The 21,631-nt window shown below is 40.8% G+C and overlaps 3 protein-coding genes across 7 annotated transcripts in view; 1 reads left to right on the top strand and 2 right to left on the bottom strand.

Moving 5' to 3' along the window:
* The first annotated feature begins 935 nt into the window (after positions 1-935).
* Positions 936-21,631, top strand: part of LOC124124287 (regucalcin-like) — a 65,583-nt gene continuing 44,887 nt past the window's right edge. The window contains exons 1-2 of one of the 2 annotated variants that reach the window (XM_048393964.1): positions 944-1,155; positions 3,723-4,044. In XM_048393964.1, the coding sequence (XP_048249921.1) occupies positions 1,077-1,155; positions 3,723-3,928 (285 nt within the window). In that variant the 5' untranslated portion in view covers positions 944-1,076 and the 3' untranslated portion in view covers positions 3,929-4,044. Of the gene's footprint in view, positions 1,156-3,722; positions 4,045-21,631 lie in introns of those variants that run through there. The other variant, XM_048393965.1, reaches the window with a different exon arrangement.
* Positions 9,590-21,631, bottom strand: part of LOC124123835 (regucalcin-like) — a 40,166-nt gene continuing 28,124 nt past the window's right edge. For 3 of the 4 annotated variants that reach the window (XM_048393959.1, XM_048393957.1, XM_048393958.1), the window contains exons 2-6: positions 14,660-14,825; positions 13,998-14,177; positions 12,736-12,960; positions 11,762-11,908; positions 9,590-10,611 (exon numbers count right to left, since the gene is read on the bottom strand). In XM_048393959.1, coding sequence (XP_048249916.1) covers positions 10,406-10,611; positions 11,762-11,908; positions 12,736-12,960; positions 13,998-14,177; positions 14,660-14,822 — 921 coding nt within the window. In that variant the 5' untranslated portion in view covers positions 14,823-14,825 and the 3' untranslated portion in view covers positions 9,590-10,405. Of the gene's footprint in view, positions 10,612-11,761; positions 11,909-12,735; positions 12,961-13,997; positions 14,178-14,659; positions 14,826-19,042; positions 19,130-21,631 lie in introns of those variants that run through there. The other variant, XM_046487020.2, reaches the window with a different exon arrangement.
* Positions 19,717-20,640, bottom strand: LOC125378532. Its single transcript, XM_048393962.1, has 2 exons — positions 20,402-20,640; positions 19,717-20,185 (listed from the first exon to the last, which is right to left on the bottom strand). Exons 1-2 carry the CDS (start codon positions 20,417-20,419, stop codon positions 19,718-19,720), a joined length of 486 nt encoding a protein of 161 aa, XP_048249919.1. The 5' UTR covers positions 20,420-20,640; the 3' UTR covers position 19,717.

Below are 21,631 nucleotides of genomic sequence, written 5' to 3'. Positions count from 1 at the left end.
AGTGTAGTAAATACGGATCTATTGTGGACATAACGGTGGCTAAAGTGTAGTAAATATGGATCTATTGTGGACATAACGGTGGCTAAAGTGTAGTAAATATGGATCTATTGTGGACATAACGGTGGCTAAAGTGTAGTAAATACGGATCTATTGTGGACATAACGGTGGCTAAAGTGTAGTAAATACTGACCTATTGTGGACATAACGGTGGCTAAAGTGTAGTAAATATGGAACTATTGTGGACATAAAGGTGGGTAACGTGTAGTAAATAAAGAACTATTGTGGACATAAAGGTGGCTAAAGTGTAGTAAATACGGATCTATTGTGGACATAACGGTGGCTAAAGTGTAGTAAATATGGATCTATTGTGGACATAAAGGTGGCTAAAGTGTAGTAAATACGGACCTATTGTGGACATAACGGTGGCTAAAGTGTAGTAAATATGGATCTATTGTGGACATAACGGTGGCTAAAGTGTAGTAGATATGGAACTATTGTGGACATAAAGGTGGCTAAAGTGTAGTACATACGGATCTCTATGTGGACATATAGGTGGCTAAAGTGGCTAAAGTGTAGTTAATACGGATCTAATGTGGACATATAGGTGGCTAAAGTGTAGTAAATACGGATCTATTGTGGACATAAAGGTGGCTAAAGTGTAGTAAATACGGATCTATTGATTGCTTTTTCTTTGCTCAACCCAATAGAGTTACTACCTCAAATGACTTGTGAAGATCCGGGGTAGAATAGGTCTTCAGCAACCCATGCTTGTCGTAAAAGGTGACTAACGGGATCGGTTGGTCAGGCTCGCTGATTTGGTTGACACATCAATCCCAATTGCATCGATCGATGCTCATGATGTCAATCACTGGATTGTCTAGTCCAGACTCGATTATTTTACAGACTGCCGTCATGTAGGTGGAATATTGCTGAGAGCGGCGTTAAACAACAAGCAAACAGACAATACTACCTCAATTGCATGCTGATACAGGATTATCTTGTGTTCTCCAGGCAACAAGAGAACTGTAGCTGACTTCAGCTCCACTGAAATCCCAGATCTGGGTTACCCGGATGGAATGACCGTTGATACGGAGGGGAAATTATGGGTGGCCTGTTTTGACGCTGGGAAAGTTGTCCGACTGGACCCCGAGACTGGTAAGTGGTGTAAATATGAGCGACACATGAACATTTGAACATCTAGAAGCAAGCCTATCTTCCAATATTTATCAAAGATTGGATCTCACTTTGTCTTATTACCCTTACGGGCTAAAATAAATGATATATCATTTTGATATTTGCACAATTTGCAATTAGTGATTCTTGAAGCTGATTGGTCAGTTAAACAAAGATACATTTTTATTTGACGGTGGGGCTTTCTTTCTCTCATTGAGGTCATTCATTAACCCAAAGCATTCATTCTTAGTTTCCCGTGCTGCAATATCACAAATGCAAATTTTAAGACCAGAAACATGGTTTCATATCAACGACATGATTTCACATTATATTCAACATAGCATTTATTTCACTTGATTTTCAGTTTACAATAAACATAATTACAAAATCCAAAACTACATCTGCGTTCTTTGGCTGACAATTTGACACCTGTCAAAGTAAATGACCTTGTTAAAGTGGACGGTCGGCCACGCCCACGGACGTATGCAGTGGGGCAACGCCATACTGATAACTGATTCCGATAAAAAGAACTATTTACCTATTTGGAAAGTCAGTTAAAAACACGTCAGTGTGATCACCCCCGAGAACTGGCACCCAAGCTTAAGGTGTGGTCTCAACCTGGGGACGAATGTTGTCTGTTGGCCGTGTACAAGTTGTATCAGAATGTTGTCTGGTGGCCTTGTACAAATTGTATCAGAATGTTGTCTGGTGGCCGTGTACAAATTGTATCAGAATGTTGTCTAGTGGCCGTGTACAAGTTGTATCAGAATGTTGTCTGGTGGCCGTCTACAAGTTGTATCAGAATGTTGTCTGGTGGCCGTGTACAAGTTGTATCAGAATGTTGTCAGGTGGCCGTGTGCAAATTGTATCAGAATGTTGTCTGGTGGCCGTGTACAAGTTGTATCAGAATGTTGTCTGGTGGCCGTGTACAAGTTGTATCAGAATGTTGTCTAGTGGCCGTGTACAAATTGTATCAGAATGTTGTCTGGTGGCCGTGTACAAGTTGTATCAGAATGTTGTCTGGTGGCCGTGTACAAGTTGTATCAGAATGTTGTCAGGTGGCCGTGTACAAGTTGTATCAGAATGTTGTCTGGTGGCCGTGTACAAATTGTATCAGAATGTTGTCTGGTGGCCGTGTACAAGTTGTATCAGAATGTTGTCTGGTGGCCGTATGCAAGTTGTATTAGAAAGTTGTCTGGTGACCGTGTACAAGTTGTATCAGAATGTTGTCTAGTGGCCGTGTACAAGTTGTATCAGAAAGTTGTCTGGTGGCCGTGTACAAGTTGTATCAGAATGTTGTCTGGTGGTCGTGTACAAATTGTATCAGAATGTTGTCTGGTGGCCGTGTACAAGTTGTATCAGAATGTTGTTTGGTGGCCGTGTACAAGTTGTATTAGAATGTTGTCTGGTGGCCGTGTACAAGTTGTATCAGAAAGTTGTCTGGTGGCCGTGTTCAAGTTGTATCAGAAAGTTGTCTGGTGGTCGTGTACAAGTTGTATCAGAATGTTGTCTAGTGGTCGTGTACAAGTTGTATCAGAATGTTGTCTGGTGGCCGTGTACAAGTTGTATCAGACTGTTGTCTGGTGGCCGTGTACAAGTTGTATCAGACTGTTGTCTGGTGGCCGTGTACAAGTTGTATCAGAATGTTTGCCTGCGAGACCTTTGCGATGATGACAGTTCATTTGATCTTGCCCCCAGCACACAGTTCGGTGTAAAATCTGACAACACTTGGCGTAAACGCAAACCAGTTGGTAGAGACAGGGTCGGCTTACTCATGGCATCCGGGGCTGGGCTATCTACTGACAAAAGGTTGACGAAACATAGGGCTGGGAAAAGAATGTTTGATTGTTGTCTAACGCCACACAATATCACAGCTATATAACGGCGGTCTGCAAATAATCGGTTCTGGACCAGACATCATGAGCGTCGATCGACGCAATTGGGATACGAAGACATGCATCAACCAAGTCAATGATCCTGACCACACGATCCCGTTAGTCGCATCCGGGTTTGAATGTGTTTTCAGTAACCCATGCAGAGGAGACTAACGGGATCGGGTGGTCAGGCCTGCTGACTTTGATGCATGTCATAATTTGGTGCATATCATAGATCCCAATCGCGTACATCATGGTGTCAATCATTCGATTGTCTGGTCCAGACTTGATTATATACAGACCGCCATCATATAGCTGGAATATTGATGAGTGCGGCGTTAAACAATGAGCAAAGCAGGGACAAACTACAAGCTTCATTTGATCATCAGCAACCCATGTTTGTTGTAAGAGGCGGCATACGGGATCGGTGGTCAGGCTCTCTGACTTTGTTGATGCATGTCATCATATCCCAATATTCCTTAGATCGATGCTCAAGATGTTAATCGCTGGATTATCTTGGCCTGAAGATTACAAACGTACAGACAGCCGCCATATGTCTGGAATATTGCGAAGTGCAGCAGAAAAAAACAAGTTATACAGTAGTAACTACATTTTCACAATATATTTGCAAATGAGTTTAGTTGGTTGAAAGTATTGATATTTTTGTCCATCCAGGAAAAGTGATCCGAACTGTCAAGTTCACATGTGAAAAGATAACTTCCTGTTGTTTTGGCGGGGACGACTTCACCGACCTCTACGTCACATCATCGAAATACCTGATGACCCCAGCAGAATTGGAGGCAACACCATTGGCTGGCTCAGTCTTCAAGGTCACGGGGCTCGGAGTCCGAGGTCGCAAAGCTAACATGTTTTCTGGCTAAATGTTTTCCCGTTCAATGCGTTTTCAAGGATAAATGTTTTCAACTATTTGTAAACCTGATCTCGATGTTTTATTCAGGGAGACTGCTTTTTGCAAAATAAAGCTAATGAAACACAAGGCCTTGTTTTATATATACATGTAACTTGGTTTGTAGACAATTTTACGTGTAGATTCCCAAATTGAAACACTGTGTTTACTCAGTAATCTGTACGTAAAAGACCTTTTTGTGAAACCAACAATCTCATTGAAATCAGATCTTGTTCAAAGATCAACAAAGATCTGAGGACATCCCATTACGAGTCATGTCAGAAAGACCTTTTATCCGACCAATCAAAGCATCGCTTACCAGATCCTGAAACAGTCGGTCTAATCATGCAAGACCTGATATTAATGAGATTGTGAAACCAACAATCAACCAATAAGTGGAATACAATTAACAATTGTATAACAAAGTAAACTAGGTTTAAAAATCAACACAAATTACTGCACAGCAAGTTCGGTGACAGTACATAATAGAGTGGTAGTACATTATTCGGTGGCAATATGTGATATGATGGGAATGGTCAGTATCAAATACAAAAATACAGTGGTGATAGCAAAAGTCAGTGATAATTATGTATATTCACCTAGCGTCGACACCAGCTTCCGAGAAGGGCCCAGGCGGGGAAGCAGGGTCGATGAGCGATCCTCACAATAAAGCTGGTTCAGAAGCAATGAAAAGCGTGAGAGATACGTGAACACGCTATCTCCCCCTTATATACAACCTAACAAACTACTGGAAATTTCCATATCGTGCCTTCACCACATAGAACATTACAGAAATTTCGGTAACATACTATCATCGTCAGCGGTATACCGGACTGGACCACACTAGCATCTAAATATAATTTCCTGACGTCTGATCACTGTCCGAACACAATGCAGTGAGCGTCTACCGACTCCGAACATAAACGATGCAACACAGCTACAATCACTGTTTAACAATTAAATATGCTGCCATATAACAACGTTGTGTTCAAAACCATAGAGACAGTGCTTTGATTAAATAAGAATACATATTTTGAAAAGACGATAGCCGTCTGTATATGCAACCAAGGTGTTTGTATTGCATGTACAAACAAAGACAGCCACACACCCCTTGTCCTGAACGCCCCAAAACCTCCCACACGGAAATACTATCTTGAACGTTTGGACTTCATTAAGTCAGGTGACAGGTGACGTCAGCGATATCAATCTCTGTTCATCTTTTAGTTTTGATTATGTCCAACTATACCTATATCTGTTCAGCCTGCAGCGGGCGGTCGGGTAGCCTAGTGGTTAAAGCGTTCGCTTGTCACGCCGAAGACCCGGGTTCGATTCCCAACATGGGTACAATGTGTGAAGCCCATTTCTGGTGTCCCCCGCCGTGATATTGCTGGAATATTGCCAAAAGCGGCGTAAAACCGTACTCATTCACTCAGCCTGCAGCCTTCGACATCAAACTAGCCCACTAGCCCAAAACTAGACTTGGTTTAGCCATGTGCAGACTTGCAAAGGCCTTCAGTTAGGGAAAAATCACACACATATATATATATATATATATATATATATATATATATATATATATATATATATAATGGTCCAGGACAAGTGACTGAGAACTAATCAGACTTACTACAACAGAGTAACACGCTTACTCATGAACTCAATAGACAGGAGCAGTAGAAATAATGTGATATTCTACGGTATGTCAGAGAAGGAGGATCTCCTTATATGTAAGAATTATGTCTGCGATATACTCAGCGAGACAGCCGGGGAAGAGGACCCACCACTCACATCTTATGCTGTCATAGCAGCACATCGCCTGGGCTCTACAGGACAAACATCAGCCAGACAAATGATAGTGAAGTGTATATGTCCAGAAGATAAGTCACAGGCGGTCAGCCTTAGACATTACCTGGAAAGCATTGGGTATGGCATCTCTAACGACCTTACAATGAAACAAAGAGAAACTTTACAGAAACTGAAAGAAATGGGTTATTATAAGGACGGCGAGCTCATCGTCAAAGACGCTGACGAATCGTCTGCTAGCCAGCCAGATAGTCTGACAGACATACGCCTTGTTTGTTTGTTTGTTTGTTTGTAGGTTTGTTTGTTTGTTTTTGGTTTAACACTGCACTCATCAATATTTCAGCTGTATGACGGCAGTCTGTAAATAATCAAGTCTGATCAGACAATCCAGTGATTGACATCATGAGCATCAATCCAAGCAATTGGGATATGATAATATGCAACAACCAAGTCAGCGAGCCTGACCACCCGATCCCGTTAGTCGCTTCTTATGAAAAGCATAGTCGCCTTTTTCGTCAAGCACAGGTTGCTGAAGACCTATTGTACCCCGGATCTTCACGGGTACATACGCTTTGACTACAAGGTCACCGTAATATGGAGGATGGTCCGAATAATAACAGATAGGGGCGTTGGTCCACTAAATCAAATTCTTGTATTATAGCCCTGTATTGCGATATTTATGGACTGTGTTCTAAGTTGTGCGATACAGTTTTCGTACACGAGTCCCTTCCAGCAAATCATCACATTGCAGGACTCACTGAGATATGGCACTATCACACTTCTATTGAAGATAATTACCCCGAGGAAGTCTCCTTGTGAAATGAACGAAGAACTTAGTAAAAATGTTGAATATCACTTTATTCAAAATAATGGTATGCGTATGAGTAAAAATAATAGAGAATATTTTCATTACAATTTAGTTTAGCATCATGAAGATCGTTGAATCGCATCATCATTTCTGTTTAGAAAATTCCCTCTGTAGTAGCAGTATAGGTATATAAATCTGGCTCCAGTGGAGTTGTGGCAGAACTGTCATTACTTATAAAAAATTATATCATAGAAGCATTGATTGTCTCCAGGTGGTGGTGAGCTAGAGGCAATTTAGCTTAATCGCATGACGATTATTGAAACACATCATCATTTTCACATAAAAAATTCCCTCTGTAGCAGCAGTTTAGGAATATAAATCTGGCCCCAGTTGAAGTGAGCCAGAATCCCCATTACCTATACCACTTAAATATACCACTGGGTGGGGATTTTGATGCCAGAGCCAGGGTTTGATTACATTTTACATGATATTTCAAGTCACGTTGGTTTGGGCCATTGCTCATATATACATGATACCCGTTATACATCACGATATGGTGACAAACAAATGTGGGCGTTCATTGCTGTAGCTTTGTATTTACTTTAATCTCAATACCATCACATGGATATGTGTTTCAGATGCAGGTGCGGGTCTTTACATTTGCCTCAGCAGTGGGTACAAGTGCCATTAATTACATTATTACTTCTCGCTCTTTGTTCAAACTGTTTCATGAGTTCGATGCCGTCATAGTGTGATTGTTTACATGTACGATGTAGGGTTCAGTCACCGGACATTCACGCTACTCCCTGTGAGGATGGTCACGAAGCAAGGTAAGCACGTGCCGGGGGTAATGGCCTCAGATTTAAGAAGGACAGGGACTAGGTCTGTGAACTCAGGGAGAATCTACTTTCACCTGATATATCTAGATTGCTTCATAGCTTTTGTGACAAAGTTCTTTCTTATATTGATACTGCACTAACATCTCTTCCAAATGTAATATGTCAAGCTGCATAGTGCATGAAACATAAATGCAGTTTAAATAGACGAAATTCTCAACCCTGGTTTGATAAAAAGTGCACATTTCTAAGATAAGAAAAGTGCAGATTTGGAAATTTGTGCATTTTAATGATGAATTATCGCTACGAAAATATTTGCATGCCAGAAACAAATACAGTTGCACTATAAAATCTGTAAAAAGAAATTACTACGAATCTATAAATGATAAATTATTTCCAAAACTGAGTAACTCATGATTGTTGTGGAGCACAATGTGCAGGCATTTTTCATCTAGCAACGCTATTCCCCACATAGCAATGGACTCGCGGTATACACACTTCAGATATATGTTTCAGTATACCACTACATATAATGGCAGATTTCATTCTTTTGACCATGATATCAAGCCTTACTATACCTGAGTCTCCTGTAACAAGAGAGGAGGTTTCTACAGCAATTACAGAACTAAAACATCTAAGAATGCTGGACCTGATCATATCATAGCAGAATGTTTAAGGTTCTCACGGGATATTTTAGTTAACGTTATTCAGTTGTTATTCAATGTTCTGTTTGATCTCTGTCGCGGTATGATTGTCATTTTCAGTGTTGATTATGTTGATATATTGATCTTCTCAATACACTTTACTTCATGCATGTATGTTTCGTTGTTTTTGAGCAAGAATGATTTCAAACTCTGGTAAAGTTTCTTTTGGACGTCAGTTTATATAGACTTGTCAAAACGCTTTTGACTTAATAGGGAAAATTATGGTACATTTTTAAGGCTAAGAGAGGCAGGAAGTAAAATGTTAAAATCAATCCACTTCTAAGTGAGGGTTTCTAGAGGAAGGACATATATGTCCCTCTGGCATCCAGGGGGTTAAGTCAAAAATTGTTATTTCATGCTTATTAAATAGGAGGTAAAGGTTGTAGAAGTTGGGCATCTAGGATTAAGCGTACATTACAGGTCAATGAATTTGTATTTGTTTGGCATGAACAGATGGTATCAAGACTGGCATGTGCAGAGCTAAGTTTGATTTGATAAGAAGTGGATTTCTGAGACAATATTACTTGCTTTTTTCATGTTTTGACCGTAGAAATATGTTGCAGTCGAAATCGGGGATATTAGTGAGCTCACTTTTTGCCTAGTTTAAGGCTATTTTGGTTGTTGAATCACATATCCACCAAGTCAACTGATTGAAACATATATATGCTCTTGTTCAGTTAAGTTTGGGTTGCCATATACTACGAATAGAAACTGGCAAGTATGTCGGCGAAAGCGAAATTATGTAATATCTGTGAACTGTCATAATAGGATGACACATTTGTGATAAATATCACGGTTTACATTACATTAAAACTTAAGGAATATCCCATAATCCACCAATTATTAATGCTTATGCTATCATCACATGTGGCCATCTTAAAACATTTACCAGTTAATATATATAGTATATATATATCAAGTTATGTTTGTGAGACAGTCTTCATTACAATATACTTTCTCAGCATGTAACCTGGGCTTTTGAATTAACTACCACCACAGGGGATCCCAATACTTACAGGGGTGTCTTGTTATTTAATACAACGCGTAAAATAATAATAATAATTTACAAGTGCATTTCTAATGAGCCAGATTCCATTCACCAAGTGGATGCTCATAGCGCTACACCATTATTATCCAGGTCAATGGATCAGTGAGCACTCGATTTTCATTCTCAGCTTCCTGGGGAGTATACAACCCAAGCTGCCTGTGAGGCGCTAGAAGGTTAACAGGTACCCACTCACTGCTGGGTAAACAGAGGCACATTTCGAACAAAGTCACTTGCCTAAGGAGACACCACATGTGGTACATGTGCTTCAGTGTGGGGCAGGACCGAAGCCCTAGAAACTCTCAGGAGTCAAGCTGCTGAACGTGATCACCCATCCAACTACTCTCCGAGACTGACGTTGCTTAACTTCACCTGATTTGTGATATGTGCGCTGTGCTCGGGACATCGTGCCACCAAAATAATAATAGACTGGACACCCTTTTGTGGAATATCAATGGGTTTATTAGAAAGAATCACTACATAATTAATAGTATTTATATTTTACAAGCTCTGGTAATAAAACATACAAGAAGACCATGGGAATTTTGCTGTGCCATTAAAAAAGGTTTTATTCCCTTTTAGTGCATGAGTGAGTTAAATCCGTGGTTGCACTTCATTATGGATTTAAACTGTCTAAATATTTCTGAAGGAGGTGTACACGAAGGTTGTACTTTAAGCCCAATTCCATTTTCACTGTTCATCAAAGAGCTAGTGACACATTTTGCACAGACGTTTGTTGATGGTATTTATGTGATAGATGACATTCATTTTGTATTGATATGCCCGGGATATATTAAAATCGTTCGAAACAAATCACATTTGTCAATGTTCATACTTATGATAATAGTGTGATAACAATGATGAGGTGCTCTGACGTAGGCGTTCTAAAATATTTAGTAAATTTCATAAAATTTGCCATCTGATTCACTCTCTGATCTTCATAATTGTAAATATTTTCTGTTGCAGTCACGTTCAAATTACTTTCATTGTATTCAGGCCTTAATACTTAAATAAATCAATGATTGGTATCAGAGGAAATGTGTAACATTATACTCAATTATGTTTTGGCAGATGACCTGATACTCGTAGCGTATTCTACAATAAGATTACAAAGAAGATCAGACTGCTTGCACCAACACAGTTTTTTAGGAGGGTATTTATCAAAGTAGGGGAAGTGGTCATAAAACGGAAGCAAAATTAAAATTGCTTATTCGGAATCCGTGTGTTCTTAAAAACACATTGAACTGAGAGACGTTTATCCAGAGAACATGTTAGCTTTGTAACCTCGGACTCCCAACCCAGTGACCTTGAAGAGCGAGCCATCCAATGGTGTTTTCGACAGTTCTGTTGGGGTCAACGTGAGAGACGATGACGTGACGTAGAGGTCGGTGAAGTCCTTTCCTCCGAAACAAAGCGACGTTATCTTTTCACAAGGGAATTTGACAGTACGGATCACGTTTCCTGGACAGACAAAACCTCAATCCATTACAAGGATCTAGTGAGTGAGTGAGTTGGGTTTAACTCCGCTTTTAACAGTATTCCAGTTTTATCACGGCGTGTCAGCTTAATGTGGGAGGAAAGCCCGAAGTGATGCAGGACTCAGACGTTTACCACTTTGGTGAAACCCCCGAGCACGGGTATGGTGCTGACAAACCTAGAAACATAATCGGGGCGAACCGGGATTCGAACCCACAATAATAGGTTTCTGGCGTGCCCAAGGGACGCAACACAGAACAGCCAATCGCGGCACCTTAGACGACTGGGCCACCCATGTACTTTCTATTGTAATGTGTGTATGACTGTATAGTGTACTCAGCAAGAGGGCCCTCTGAAAATAATCGAGTCTGGACCAGGCAGTCCAGACTTTGACATCATGAACATCGATCTACGCATTTGCGATACCATGACCCGATCCCTTTAGTCGCCTCTTAAGACTAGCATGAATTGCTGCGGCCGATATTCACGAGGATGACAGTGTTTGACAGTGTTTGACTGTGTTTGACAGTGTTTGACTGTGCCACATATGAACCATGTCAGAACTTGTTGATGCATGTCATCGTATCCCAATTGCGTTGATCGATGCTCATGGTGTCAATCAGTGGATTGTCTGGTCCACACTTATTTTCAGATCGCCATATAGCTGGAATATTGCTGAGTGCGGCGTTAAATAACAAAAACAACAAAATCAAAATGTGATAATTGAAAATGCATACATTTACCAGATATACAGGACCGCCTTCGTGTACTAGTGGTAGAGCGTCCGCTTGGAGAGCGGAAGGTTCGGGGTTCGATCCCCTGCCGCGTCATACCAAAAGATGGTAAAAGATGGTACTTGTTGCTACCCTGTCTGGCGCTCCGCATTTAGGGGCTAAAACAAGGACTGGTCGGCTTGGAGTCAGTATACTGTGTCTGAGTGGGGTATTCATGTTAAACTGCGGCATGGTATCTCAGTGGGCTAGCACTATAAAACCGGCATTAATCTGGACTAGTACAAGCAGCCACACACATGTGCATGCACGTCGCTATATAAGTTTAATAATCTTGGACGCGACGCTGGATTGACTTGCTTTTCATTCTCCAAATGCTCTGCGTGTCCCTTGCACTCACTTACCAGTTGTTGGGTCGATTCGGAGAACTTTCCCACCCTCATAAGCGGCAACCCATAATTTTCCTTCCGTATCAATGGCCATTCCGTCCGGGACAGCCAGATCTGGGATATCCGAAAATCTGCTGAAATCTGTCACAATTCTCTTGTTGCCTGAAAACAAACAGCAGCTTAATATAAAGGTGTTTGTCCTGACCCCCGGAACATTTAAGACCATACCTGTATCCATCAAACATCCCGATAAGAATCAGGGTAAAGTGGAAGTTTGACTGAGCCCTGGATAGCATTCGGCTTTACTCGGTTTGTTCCGCTACCTGCGCAATGCATCGTTAAGCAGTGGACTAGTGATGTTGTAAATGTAATAAAAACTGTCAATCCAATGAATAACTTGTCTTTTATATCCGTGGAAACATTAACATTTGGTGTGAAGGGCACATTAGCTGTGACAACTATGAATGGACGGCTGAAAGCTAGGAATGACACCAGGTGTTCGCGAACAGGGTAAGAAATCACAGATCCCACCACAAACGGTTTGTACAACACGACGATAAATGTTCAATTCCTATACTACCGCTGTATCTCCTGATGAAAATATAACCCGGCAGCCAGGGAACTGCAGAATCCAGAATTGATTTTGAGATATAGGAAATGTAGCAAAGTGTTCTAAAAGTGTAATTTAAACATTTTTAAGTGGGAAGATTAACTCCAGGGGGATATCGCACGATATTTGATAGCGATACAGATGTTTTAGTTTGAAAAGGCAAACATGTACAGAAGTCATTCACACTTTCACTCATGGCGCTACGACCGTTTGTGGAACGGGCCCTGGGACCTTTGGAGTTGAGGTGGACTGGGTGGTTTTGATAAGTGACTTTAGTGTCTGTTACAGGTGAAGGTAGAATTTACATGCAGCTGCATCATTGGGACACTGAACAACACACAAGACCAACGTTTGCCCTGGTTGCTGGGAGTCTACTTACTGATGGCCCCAGCTGTGATGTCAAAGTCGAAGGCCCAGACCTGCCTTGGGATGGAGTCGACGAAGTACATGATGCTGTTGTCTTCATTCCAGTCCATGCCGTTGCCGATGCTGATGTTACTGATGTGTTTTGTGACGCTGCCATCACTATCAAGGCTGTACAATGAGCCCTGATGCTTCGGCCACTTGTTGAGGTCAGGAATATCCTTGCCACAGAACTCAGACCCTGTGTGCAAACTATCAGGTAGTTATTCTAACATATACCAGCAGACCCGTGAAGATCCGGGTAGAGAATATTTCTTCAACAACCCATGCTTGTCCTGAAAGGGGACAATGCCTGTCGTAAGAGGAGACTAACGGGTGGTCAGGCTCGCAGACTTGTTTGATGCATGTCATCGTATCCCAATTTTGTGGATCGATACTCATAATGTCAATCACTGGATTGTCTGATCAGACTCGATTATTTACAGACGGCCGTCATACAGCTGGAATATTGATGAGTGCGGCGTAAAACGACTGACGTGCTTTTTGACGCTCCCATGACCCTCCAGGCTGTACAATGAGCCCTGACCCTGCAGCTATTTGCTTTGGTCGATGCCGATGCCATTGAACAAAGACCTAGGTGTTGAAACTAGCAAGTAGTTTTTCGAAATTTGTATTTCTATGTCAAACCTGTTGTCATGTAAATGAAAAATATAAATAGCAATATGCACTAGTTGACAACCTGGTCATAAAGTGTCCACCAAAAGTACACATTAGTTTTAGAGATGTGGTCCAGACAAACACATCACTATGAACACAATCAAAGTCAAACGTGTTGCCACAAATAGCAAAAGCCACCACTTCAGGATGTGTCTGATATATCTGCCAAGTTATGTTGAAAGATATTGAACGTTTTTATGTTGTGTTCCGGAAACGAAATCCACCCCTTTAGAGATTAAGTACAAAATGTTCCCAAGGAAATCGAGAAAGAAAATGCCAAAGATCCGTAAATAACAAAAGACACTTCAGCCCTTGGTTAATACCTGTACCAGGTTTGAATGAAAAGCCTTTCACGGTTTTTATATTGTGCTCCGGAAACGAAATGATTTACGGACAGCCTGACAAGGCAACGACTATATCCCCCCAATTATAGGGGATAAAACACAGAAAGATTTCCTTACTTGTGTAAGCAGGGACTTGTCTTCACAATAGTCCAAGTAAATTCATTCACTCACTCATTCACTAACTCACTCAAAACGAGACACAAGAATGTGAACCTACCAATCCATAGTCTACCGGAAGCATCCACTTTGCCGTCATTTAACATATTGGCGTCGGCCTCGACCTTCGCAATGCTGGTGACCTTGCCGCTCTCCCATGAGTCCACGAGGCCGAGGTCTGTCTTCTGACTCACCACAAAGCCTCCCTTCTGGCGGGGGATGATGACGCTCACCACAGAGTCTCCACGCATGAAACATGATGACATGACATTTCAAACATGGAAGGACTTAAGGAGCGACTTAAAGGGAAGCTCGTGTTTGACACCCGCAGGTTGTTTTGCAATGCAGAAAATTAAAGTTATTTTATTGACATTTCTATTGAGTATTTGATCACAAACTCATAGTGAGTGAGGGAGTATGGTTTTACGCTGCTTGCGGCAATATTCCAGCAATGTCACGGCATATGGTACCAGAAATAGACCTCACGCATTGTACACATGTGGGGACTCGAATCCTTCGGTGTGACGAGTGGGCACTTTAACCATAAGGCTACCCAACCACCCCTCCACCATCAATCACTGGATTGTGCAGTCGAGACCACAGTCAGATAGCTGGGATATTGCTGAGTGTTGGGTTAAACCAACACACGTTGTGCACACGAGCTGACATACACGTAACAGATATAGAGAGATAATTATAAAAAGAGCTTGCAATTGGACTCACCTCCAAGGTTTAGTCGGCTGTCTTGACCTGTTGCTGGGTTGTATCTGTGGGCGACATCAACGAAATAGTCCACGTAGTACAGGCACTGTGTAGTGTCGTCCCAGTGGGGGCCCTCACCATGCTGAGTACAATTCTTCAAGACGACTTCGATTTTCTCAGACATAATCTGAAACAGGAAGTACAAGCAATGTAGATATGACGAGAGAATGTGTCGAAGTACATTTCTGTGTCGCTAAATTCCATACACTCAGTGAATGCTCTTAGCGCTACACGGACAGGATGTTACTCCTTGCACTGACAGGTAGCAAGTGTAGTGACGTAAGCACTTGTGTGATGTGTGCATGTTTTCTGGTACGGGTTGTAACCCTGGCTGCCAGGTCCTGAAAAGATTGTTGTCTAGAGAGGTATTTTGTGCTGTTGCTGAACAAACTGTTGCAAAAATCTGGTCTTGAAATCACAAGAGATTTTGCAAGAAGATGCGCCGCTTCGTCTGACAAGAGCTTGCGAGAGTTACCAATATTCGCAGATGGAGTTTGCATATTTTTCATATTGATTCTCCATTGTGAGGCCTGGCTCCAGATACACCCCATGAGTCTTAACTGAATCACTGATGGATATGGATGTGTCACCAATCAGAAAAGCACTAATCCCAGCTCTTTTGGCTTTGGCAACAATCGACAAAGCCTCAGTTTTGCTGTCACTCAGCTTGAGTTTGTTATCTGCCATCCACGTCTTTACAAGTTTTACACAGCAATCCATTGGATTCGGTTCTACAGTGGCATGTGATGCTAGAAAACTAATTGAAAGCTGAGTATCATCAGTATAACTATGGTGGTCAATGTTCTGATGGCCGATGAGTGTGCTGAGGTTTCCAGTGCACAGTGTAAACAATATGGGCCCAAATACTGTGCCCTAAGGAACACGACATATCACATTATTTATGTCACTGAAAAACAGTAACCAAACTTTAAAAAATTAACAAAGGAAAATGTATTACTTCCCACGAAATCAAACAACTTTATGCCGAAAACTAAATACGCACCTGCACAAATTTAAGATATATTTTGTTTCTAAAAACGAGCTCCGAAAAGCATAAAATATAAATAATGGATGATGAAAGAAAAAATACTCATTGCAGTAAAGTGGGTCATCACTTTGAATTAAACTGGAATTGTCACCCCCTCTGATTGAGTCATCGTGTAACATTGATGTCTTCAACTCAAATCTGTAGGACAATGTTTAAAACGAACTCGCCCTGATCTGCATATAAAAAAACGCTCTTCTTGTGAGTTTCAATTTCAGCATTGTCATCAAGATAGACATAATCATTTAATATTGGATTCTACATCCTGAACGCAGATCTATCTTTGATTTACCCAAAGTAATTGAAATGTCTCAAGCAAGGTTTAAGATATCACTTGGAAAACAGATGAGTGGGGTTTTGTCATTACTAGTATTGAATTGAATTAGTATTCTTTTGAATGCTCATGATTTTCTCCAGTATTGAAAAGTTATTACAAAATGTGAAATAAAGCCTTACATAAAGAAGAATTTGATGTAAGAAATGGTGGGAATATATTGTTTAGATAGTGAAATAGTAAGAATTTTTTATTAAATTTAGATGATAAAAAACTTAAGCTAATTCTCAATAATATTCATAGATTTTGTTTAGGGAGAAAAGAGATGTCACGATAAAACCCTTGAATAGAGTATACTAAACTTCACAGAGCTTGTATTCAGTTAATCAAGTCTTAATAATACATTATTCTTTGGATTATCAGAAGACCAGCAGAACGTTTTGAACAATCACTGACCAATTTGAAACATTTTCACCACAAACTGTATGGTAGGGCAACGTATTACCAACTAGGCGGTGTGTGAAGTGTATGTACAAGGACCACATAAGTAAAACCCTGTGCGTTTATGTGTTGACGTTGCAGATGCAAGTGGACCACCAACTGCACAGAAACTGCACCTGCTTAAGTTGAATGTTCCTTTGACGCAGACGATTCAAATGAACGTGTTAAACAGATAATGACTGCAAAAGCAAAACTGTCTGGAGGTGAAACTGTCGAGTTATATGATGTCCAAAGGAAACGGTTGCCATTGACCAAGGCGGATATAGGTATGTGTTTTCAGGAATTTGACGTTTTTTTCAGAAAACTGTATCACATACAGCGAGAGCCAGAGATCAAACCTGTAATGCATCAACCAAGACAAGTGTCCGTGTATCTTCAGACAGCCTGTAAGGACCAACTATTAAAGTTGACCAAAACAGAGCATCTTCAAGAAGATTGATGATGAATTCACACCATGGGTAAATTCAGTTGCAACAACGAGAACTGACGGTTCAGTATGCATTTGACTTGATCCGAGAGACTTGAAGCAATGCAATGATGTCATTCCGAAAGTGAGTGGTTCTACACACTTTTGCATTCTTGACGCTCGTAGTGACTTTTGGCAGGTCGCGAAAGAAAGCAGAAAATTGTGCACATTCAGTATGCCTTGGGGAAATTCCCTTTGGTTTGAACTGTACAAGAGGTGATGTGTACAAGAGGAAATGGATCCCATGTTCGGTGATATTGATTGATGTACTGGAATTGCCGATGATGTATTCGTACATAACAATGATGAAGTGTCACATGACAAGAACACCCCTTGACAAGGCAAGGACAAACAACATAACGTTTAACCATGACAAGTTCCAATTGAAGGTCGATTGGACTCCATGTGGGGTTAAACCAGATAAAATAAATCAAGTGGATTGCATCTATAGAGCCTCCAAAGAATTTGACGGAACTTCTATCTTTCATGGGAATGATACGTTATTTAAACAAATTCTCACCAGCAGTACATAATCATCAGAACTAATTCGACGTTCGATGAAGAAGGCAGTAACATTTGTGTGGGAAGTGGAACACGATCTGGCATTAATTGAACTCAAAAGAATCATAAAAGAATCGCCGTTTCTCTCCTTCTAGGACCTCGAGAAGCCCAATGTGATACAATCAGATGCAAGTCTAAAAGGGCTGGGATGTGTGTTGTGCCAAGAGGGGAGACCTGTGTGCTATGCAAGACACTCTCTGAGCCCAGCAGAAGAAAACTATAGCAACGTTGAACCTGAACTTCCTGCTGCATCTTGGTCCCTGGGGAGATTTTGGATGTCAAAATATGGCATTGATATCAAATATAATTGAAGGCAACATAAATGCCGTTGCTGATGCACTGTCACGTCTCAGCAGGAAAGAAGAACCTCCCGAAGACATGAAAACCCCACTGATCTCTATTGACACTGTTACAAGAAGCATATCTGCTACACGGCCGGAAACGGGAAATATACGCAGTATACAGGTTGACAAGTGTGACCGGTGCATTGGGAGACCGGAACCCTACGACCAGAGTCGCAGTCAGGTCGGATGTCAAAGGTCAGCTTTCCAAGGGTCCGTGTCAACAACAACTCTCACTCCAAACGATTTGAATAGTGTAGATATTTTACAGTTTTTCGCAGATGAAGAATCAGCTACAGTGAACACACTACGGGATTTTCTGAAGTTGAAAAATGGCACGAAATGGTTTCATACATTCCAATTTAGATTAATCAAGTATGATGAAATCAACGAATCTGTTTTGGCCGAACCCTTCCTCAGAAGTACTGATTCCTTAGCCTTGAATATAGCTGAGATTAACACTCTAATAGAGGCTTATCAAAAATTGTACACTGCGTCACGAGAATTTCAAGTTGCGTGTTGTGGGTGAAAGTTGGATTCTACTGTTTATTTAGACATGAACCCCACTGGGTATTGTTATTAACTAGCTATCGGTTACATTCATCTCCCTAATAACTTGAAGAATAAGAAAGCTATACTGTACATAAAAAAACGAGGACCAAATGTGTTTTTTTATTATCTTAGCAGCTCTACATCAAATGGATAGAGAACAAAATGCGAATGGTTAGGAAATATCAAATGTATGAACCAGAACCAAATATGAAGGGACAAACGAATGTCAACGTTTGAGAAACAAAATGATATTTCAATCAATGCATTTGGTTTTGATGAGAAGGATGAGGTAATTCCTTTACATAAATCTAAGTCCACATATTAAACACTGGTAGGATAACTGTTGCTGAGCAAGGAAGATAAGAGACATTTCATTCTTATCAGAAAATGAGTCGTTTAATGGGAGATAGGTCTAAGCATGATTGAGCATTCTATCGCAAAAACTGGCTTCACAGGTACAGTAGACGGAACCTGCTGGAGGAACATAACACCTTCAAACTGAGGAAGAAAGATCGGCCATTTTAATTACAGAGCTCGTCAACTCCGTATTCCTCGTGTAATAAAAGGGAACAAGAAAAATTAGCAGCCGTCTACTGAATCTTACCTCTTTTCAACATCAGAACCATCAGGTAACTGTGGCCACTGATCCCAGATGCATGCCTATGAATATGCCTTCTCAGGGAAACAAAAGTATGCCATATGTGTCAGAAAGAGTTAGGTACCGACCGAGTTCGTGACCCTGAATACCACTGGCACGTGTCGAGGGGCAGCACATGATGATTGTAATCTACAATTTTCACTTTCAAAATCAAACGGGAAACAGGTCAAATATTGCCAGGGACAAGAGTACTTCACTCCTGTCATTTTCCACAACCTCAAAGACTCACACCATATAATGAAACATTTGGACAGCACTTACAAGGGAAACACTGATTGTATTGATACATCTCCTTCCCCTTGGCTAATTTGAGGTTTATTGATTCCCTTCGGTTTCTCAACGCCACCTTGGATACTTTAGTTTAGAACTTGAAAGCAGACTCAGAATTTTCTGATGTTAATCATTTCAATTTACTTTCAAGAAAGGGTGTTATATCAGTTCATTTGCAGGACGACGCCCCCCTGTGTCGTATGAAAACAAACTAGCAAAAAGTGAGGTCGTCGTCCTGCGAATATTTTAATCCGCCAATCTAGTTAAACAATTGGTATCGAGCAAGTAAAAAAGTGGAACTGGATTTGAAACGAACGAAAGAAAGACAATAAGGGTGGAATATTGATTTATTTACAAATAATTTGAATGTATATGTACAAGATGACGTACATATAAAGATTCACAAAAGTCATGGGCAATTAAGACAGTTTGAGAAGATGAGAAGAAAATTACGCTGACTTCATTCTGGATCGGTCTGGTCTTCAGTTGATCGATTCTGCATTGTATATCACAGAACTTCTTCTTTTCTGGTGGGAGACGCTGGCCGGCCTGGTACTGTAGCAGATTACACTCTGTCTTCTGCTGTTCAGCACCTAGAAAGCTTATCAGCTCAAAGATGTTGGGATGGGCTTTGCCGATGACTTTCTTTAAGCGTCCATGCCATCCCTCCAGGTGGTTATTGGTGCGAGGGCGGTCGTTGTTGAAATGGTTCAAAGGCTCCTTCTCTGTCTCAACCGAGGTTGTGGTGACGTCCTCGAGCTGGACACACCGTTGGTCGTTCGGCATGTCAGCAATTGTCTGGAGCCATACATCATCAACCTGTAATTACAGAAAGGATATTGTAGATATATATTATTATCATAATTGGATTGTAATAATAATATATATTGTCATAAGAAACATAACTTATTTACTCTCAATGCTATATACGATAGCATGTTGAGGATAACCATATAGCAATTTACATATAATTATATTTTAAAATATATCTTTTAAATGTTTAAACATTTTTCAGTGAGATGTGATGTTATTTACCTCTTCCACTGGAACCATGGGAAGAGCAGCGCATCTTTTAACAAAGGTTTTGACCTCTGGGTTGTCACCATAGGCTGACTGGAGACCGACCTGTTGAGCCTTTCTCCACACAGTAGCCACCAGTACAAAGGTATCTACTGCCGCGTGTAGTTGGAAGAAACGTGTACTGTAACTGCGCGTTTGCCATATCGAGAATGATGACAGACTACCATGTTTCGGAGATTTATTTTTAACACTAACCAAGGAGTTAATCCCCTCCTAAAACAACACCACACATCAAAGGCGTACCGGCGGTTTGTCGTCCTGCGAATGGAAAAATTCGAGGGGTCGTCGTCCTGCGAATACCCTGTTATATCCATATGATGATATGGACAATGAATCTAAATTTGATTAAAGACAGTTCCCATCTAAAGAATTATTTTACAATGTGGTAACAGATGTGTTGGTATCTGACTATGAGCATGCACAGACTATTTGGACGACATTCAACCGCAAAATTATTGGATAATACCATGATCAAAACTTGAAGTCTGATGTTCTTCTTTTGGCAGATGGTATTGAGACGTTTAGGAATACTTCAATGGAATATTATCATCTTGACCCAAAGCAATATCAATATTATTTATCTTTACCTGGCCTTAGCCTTAGCGGGGATGCCATGTTGAAAATGGGAAACGTTGAGCTGGAATTACTGACTGGTCTAGATTTGGGTGGGTAAGCATGATTTCAATGAAGCATGCCAAGCAAACCATCCTTATGAATATGAATACAACCCATATGACCAAAACTGCTGTTTGATGTATTGGGATGGTAACAATATATATGGATGGGCTGTGCCTCAATCATTACCCGAGCGTGACTTTCACTGGGTCAGATACAAGGAGCTTGACACTTTAGACTTTAAGAACATTCCAAATGATGCGTATACGTGTTACACATTAGGAGTGGAGATGGAGCACCCTGATACCGAACATACCAGTCACAATGACTTTCCTGAAACTATGGTGATTATTGATGATATGTTATCTCCTTATACTAAGCAATTGAAGAAAACTGTGTATTAAAGGTCGACCAGTCAGAAAAGTGGTTCCAAAGTATGTTTGCATTACAGAAATTTACAAATCCACTTGAAACAGTCTTCCTGGTTGAAACATGTGATTGAGTTTAATACAGAAAGGAGAAAGCAGGCCAAAAAAAGACGCTTTTCAAACTTTTTAATAACTCTTGTTT

Source organism: Haliotis rufescens, unplaced genomic scaffold, assembly GCF_023055435.1.
Source record: "Haliotis rufescens isolate VD_foot unplaced genomic scaffold, xgHalRufe1.0.p SCAF_123, whole genome shotgun sequence".
NCBI classification, from domain to species: domain Eukaryota; kingdom Metazoa; phylum Mollusca; class Gastropoda; order Lepetellida; family Haliotidae; genus Haliotis; species Haliotis rufescens.
The sequence above is the reverse complement of the archived record's forward strand: the minus strand, read 5'-3'. Positions and strand labels throughout refer to the sequence as shown.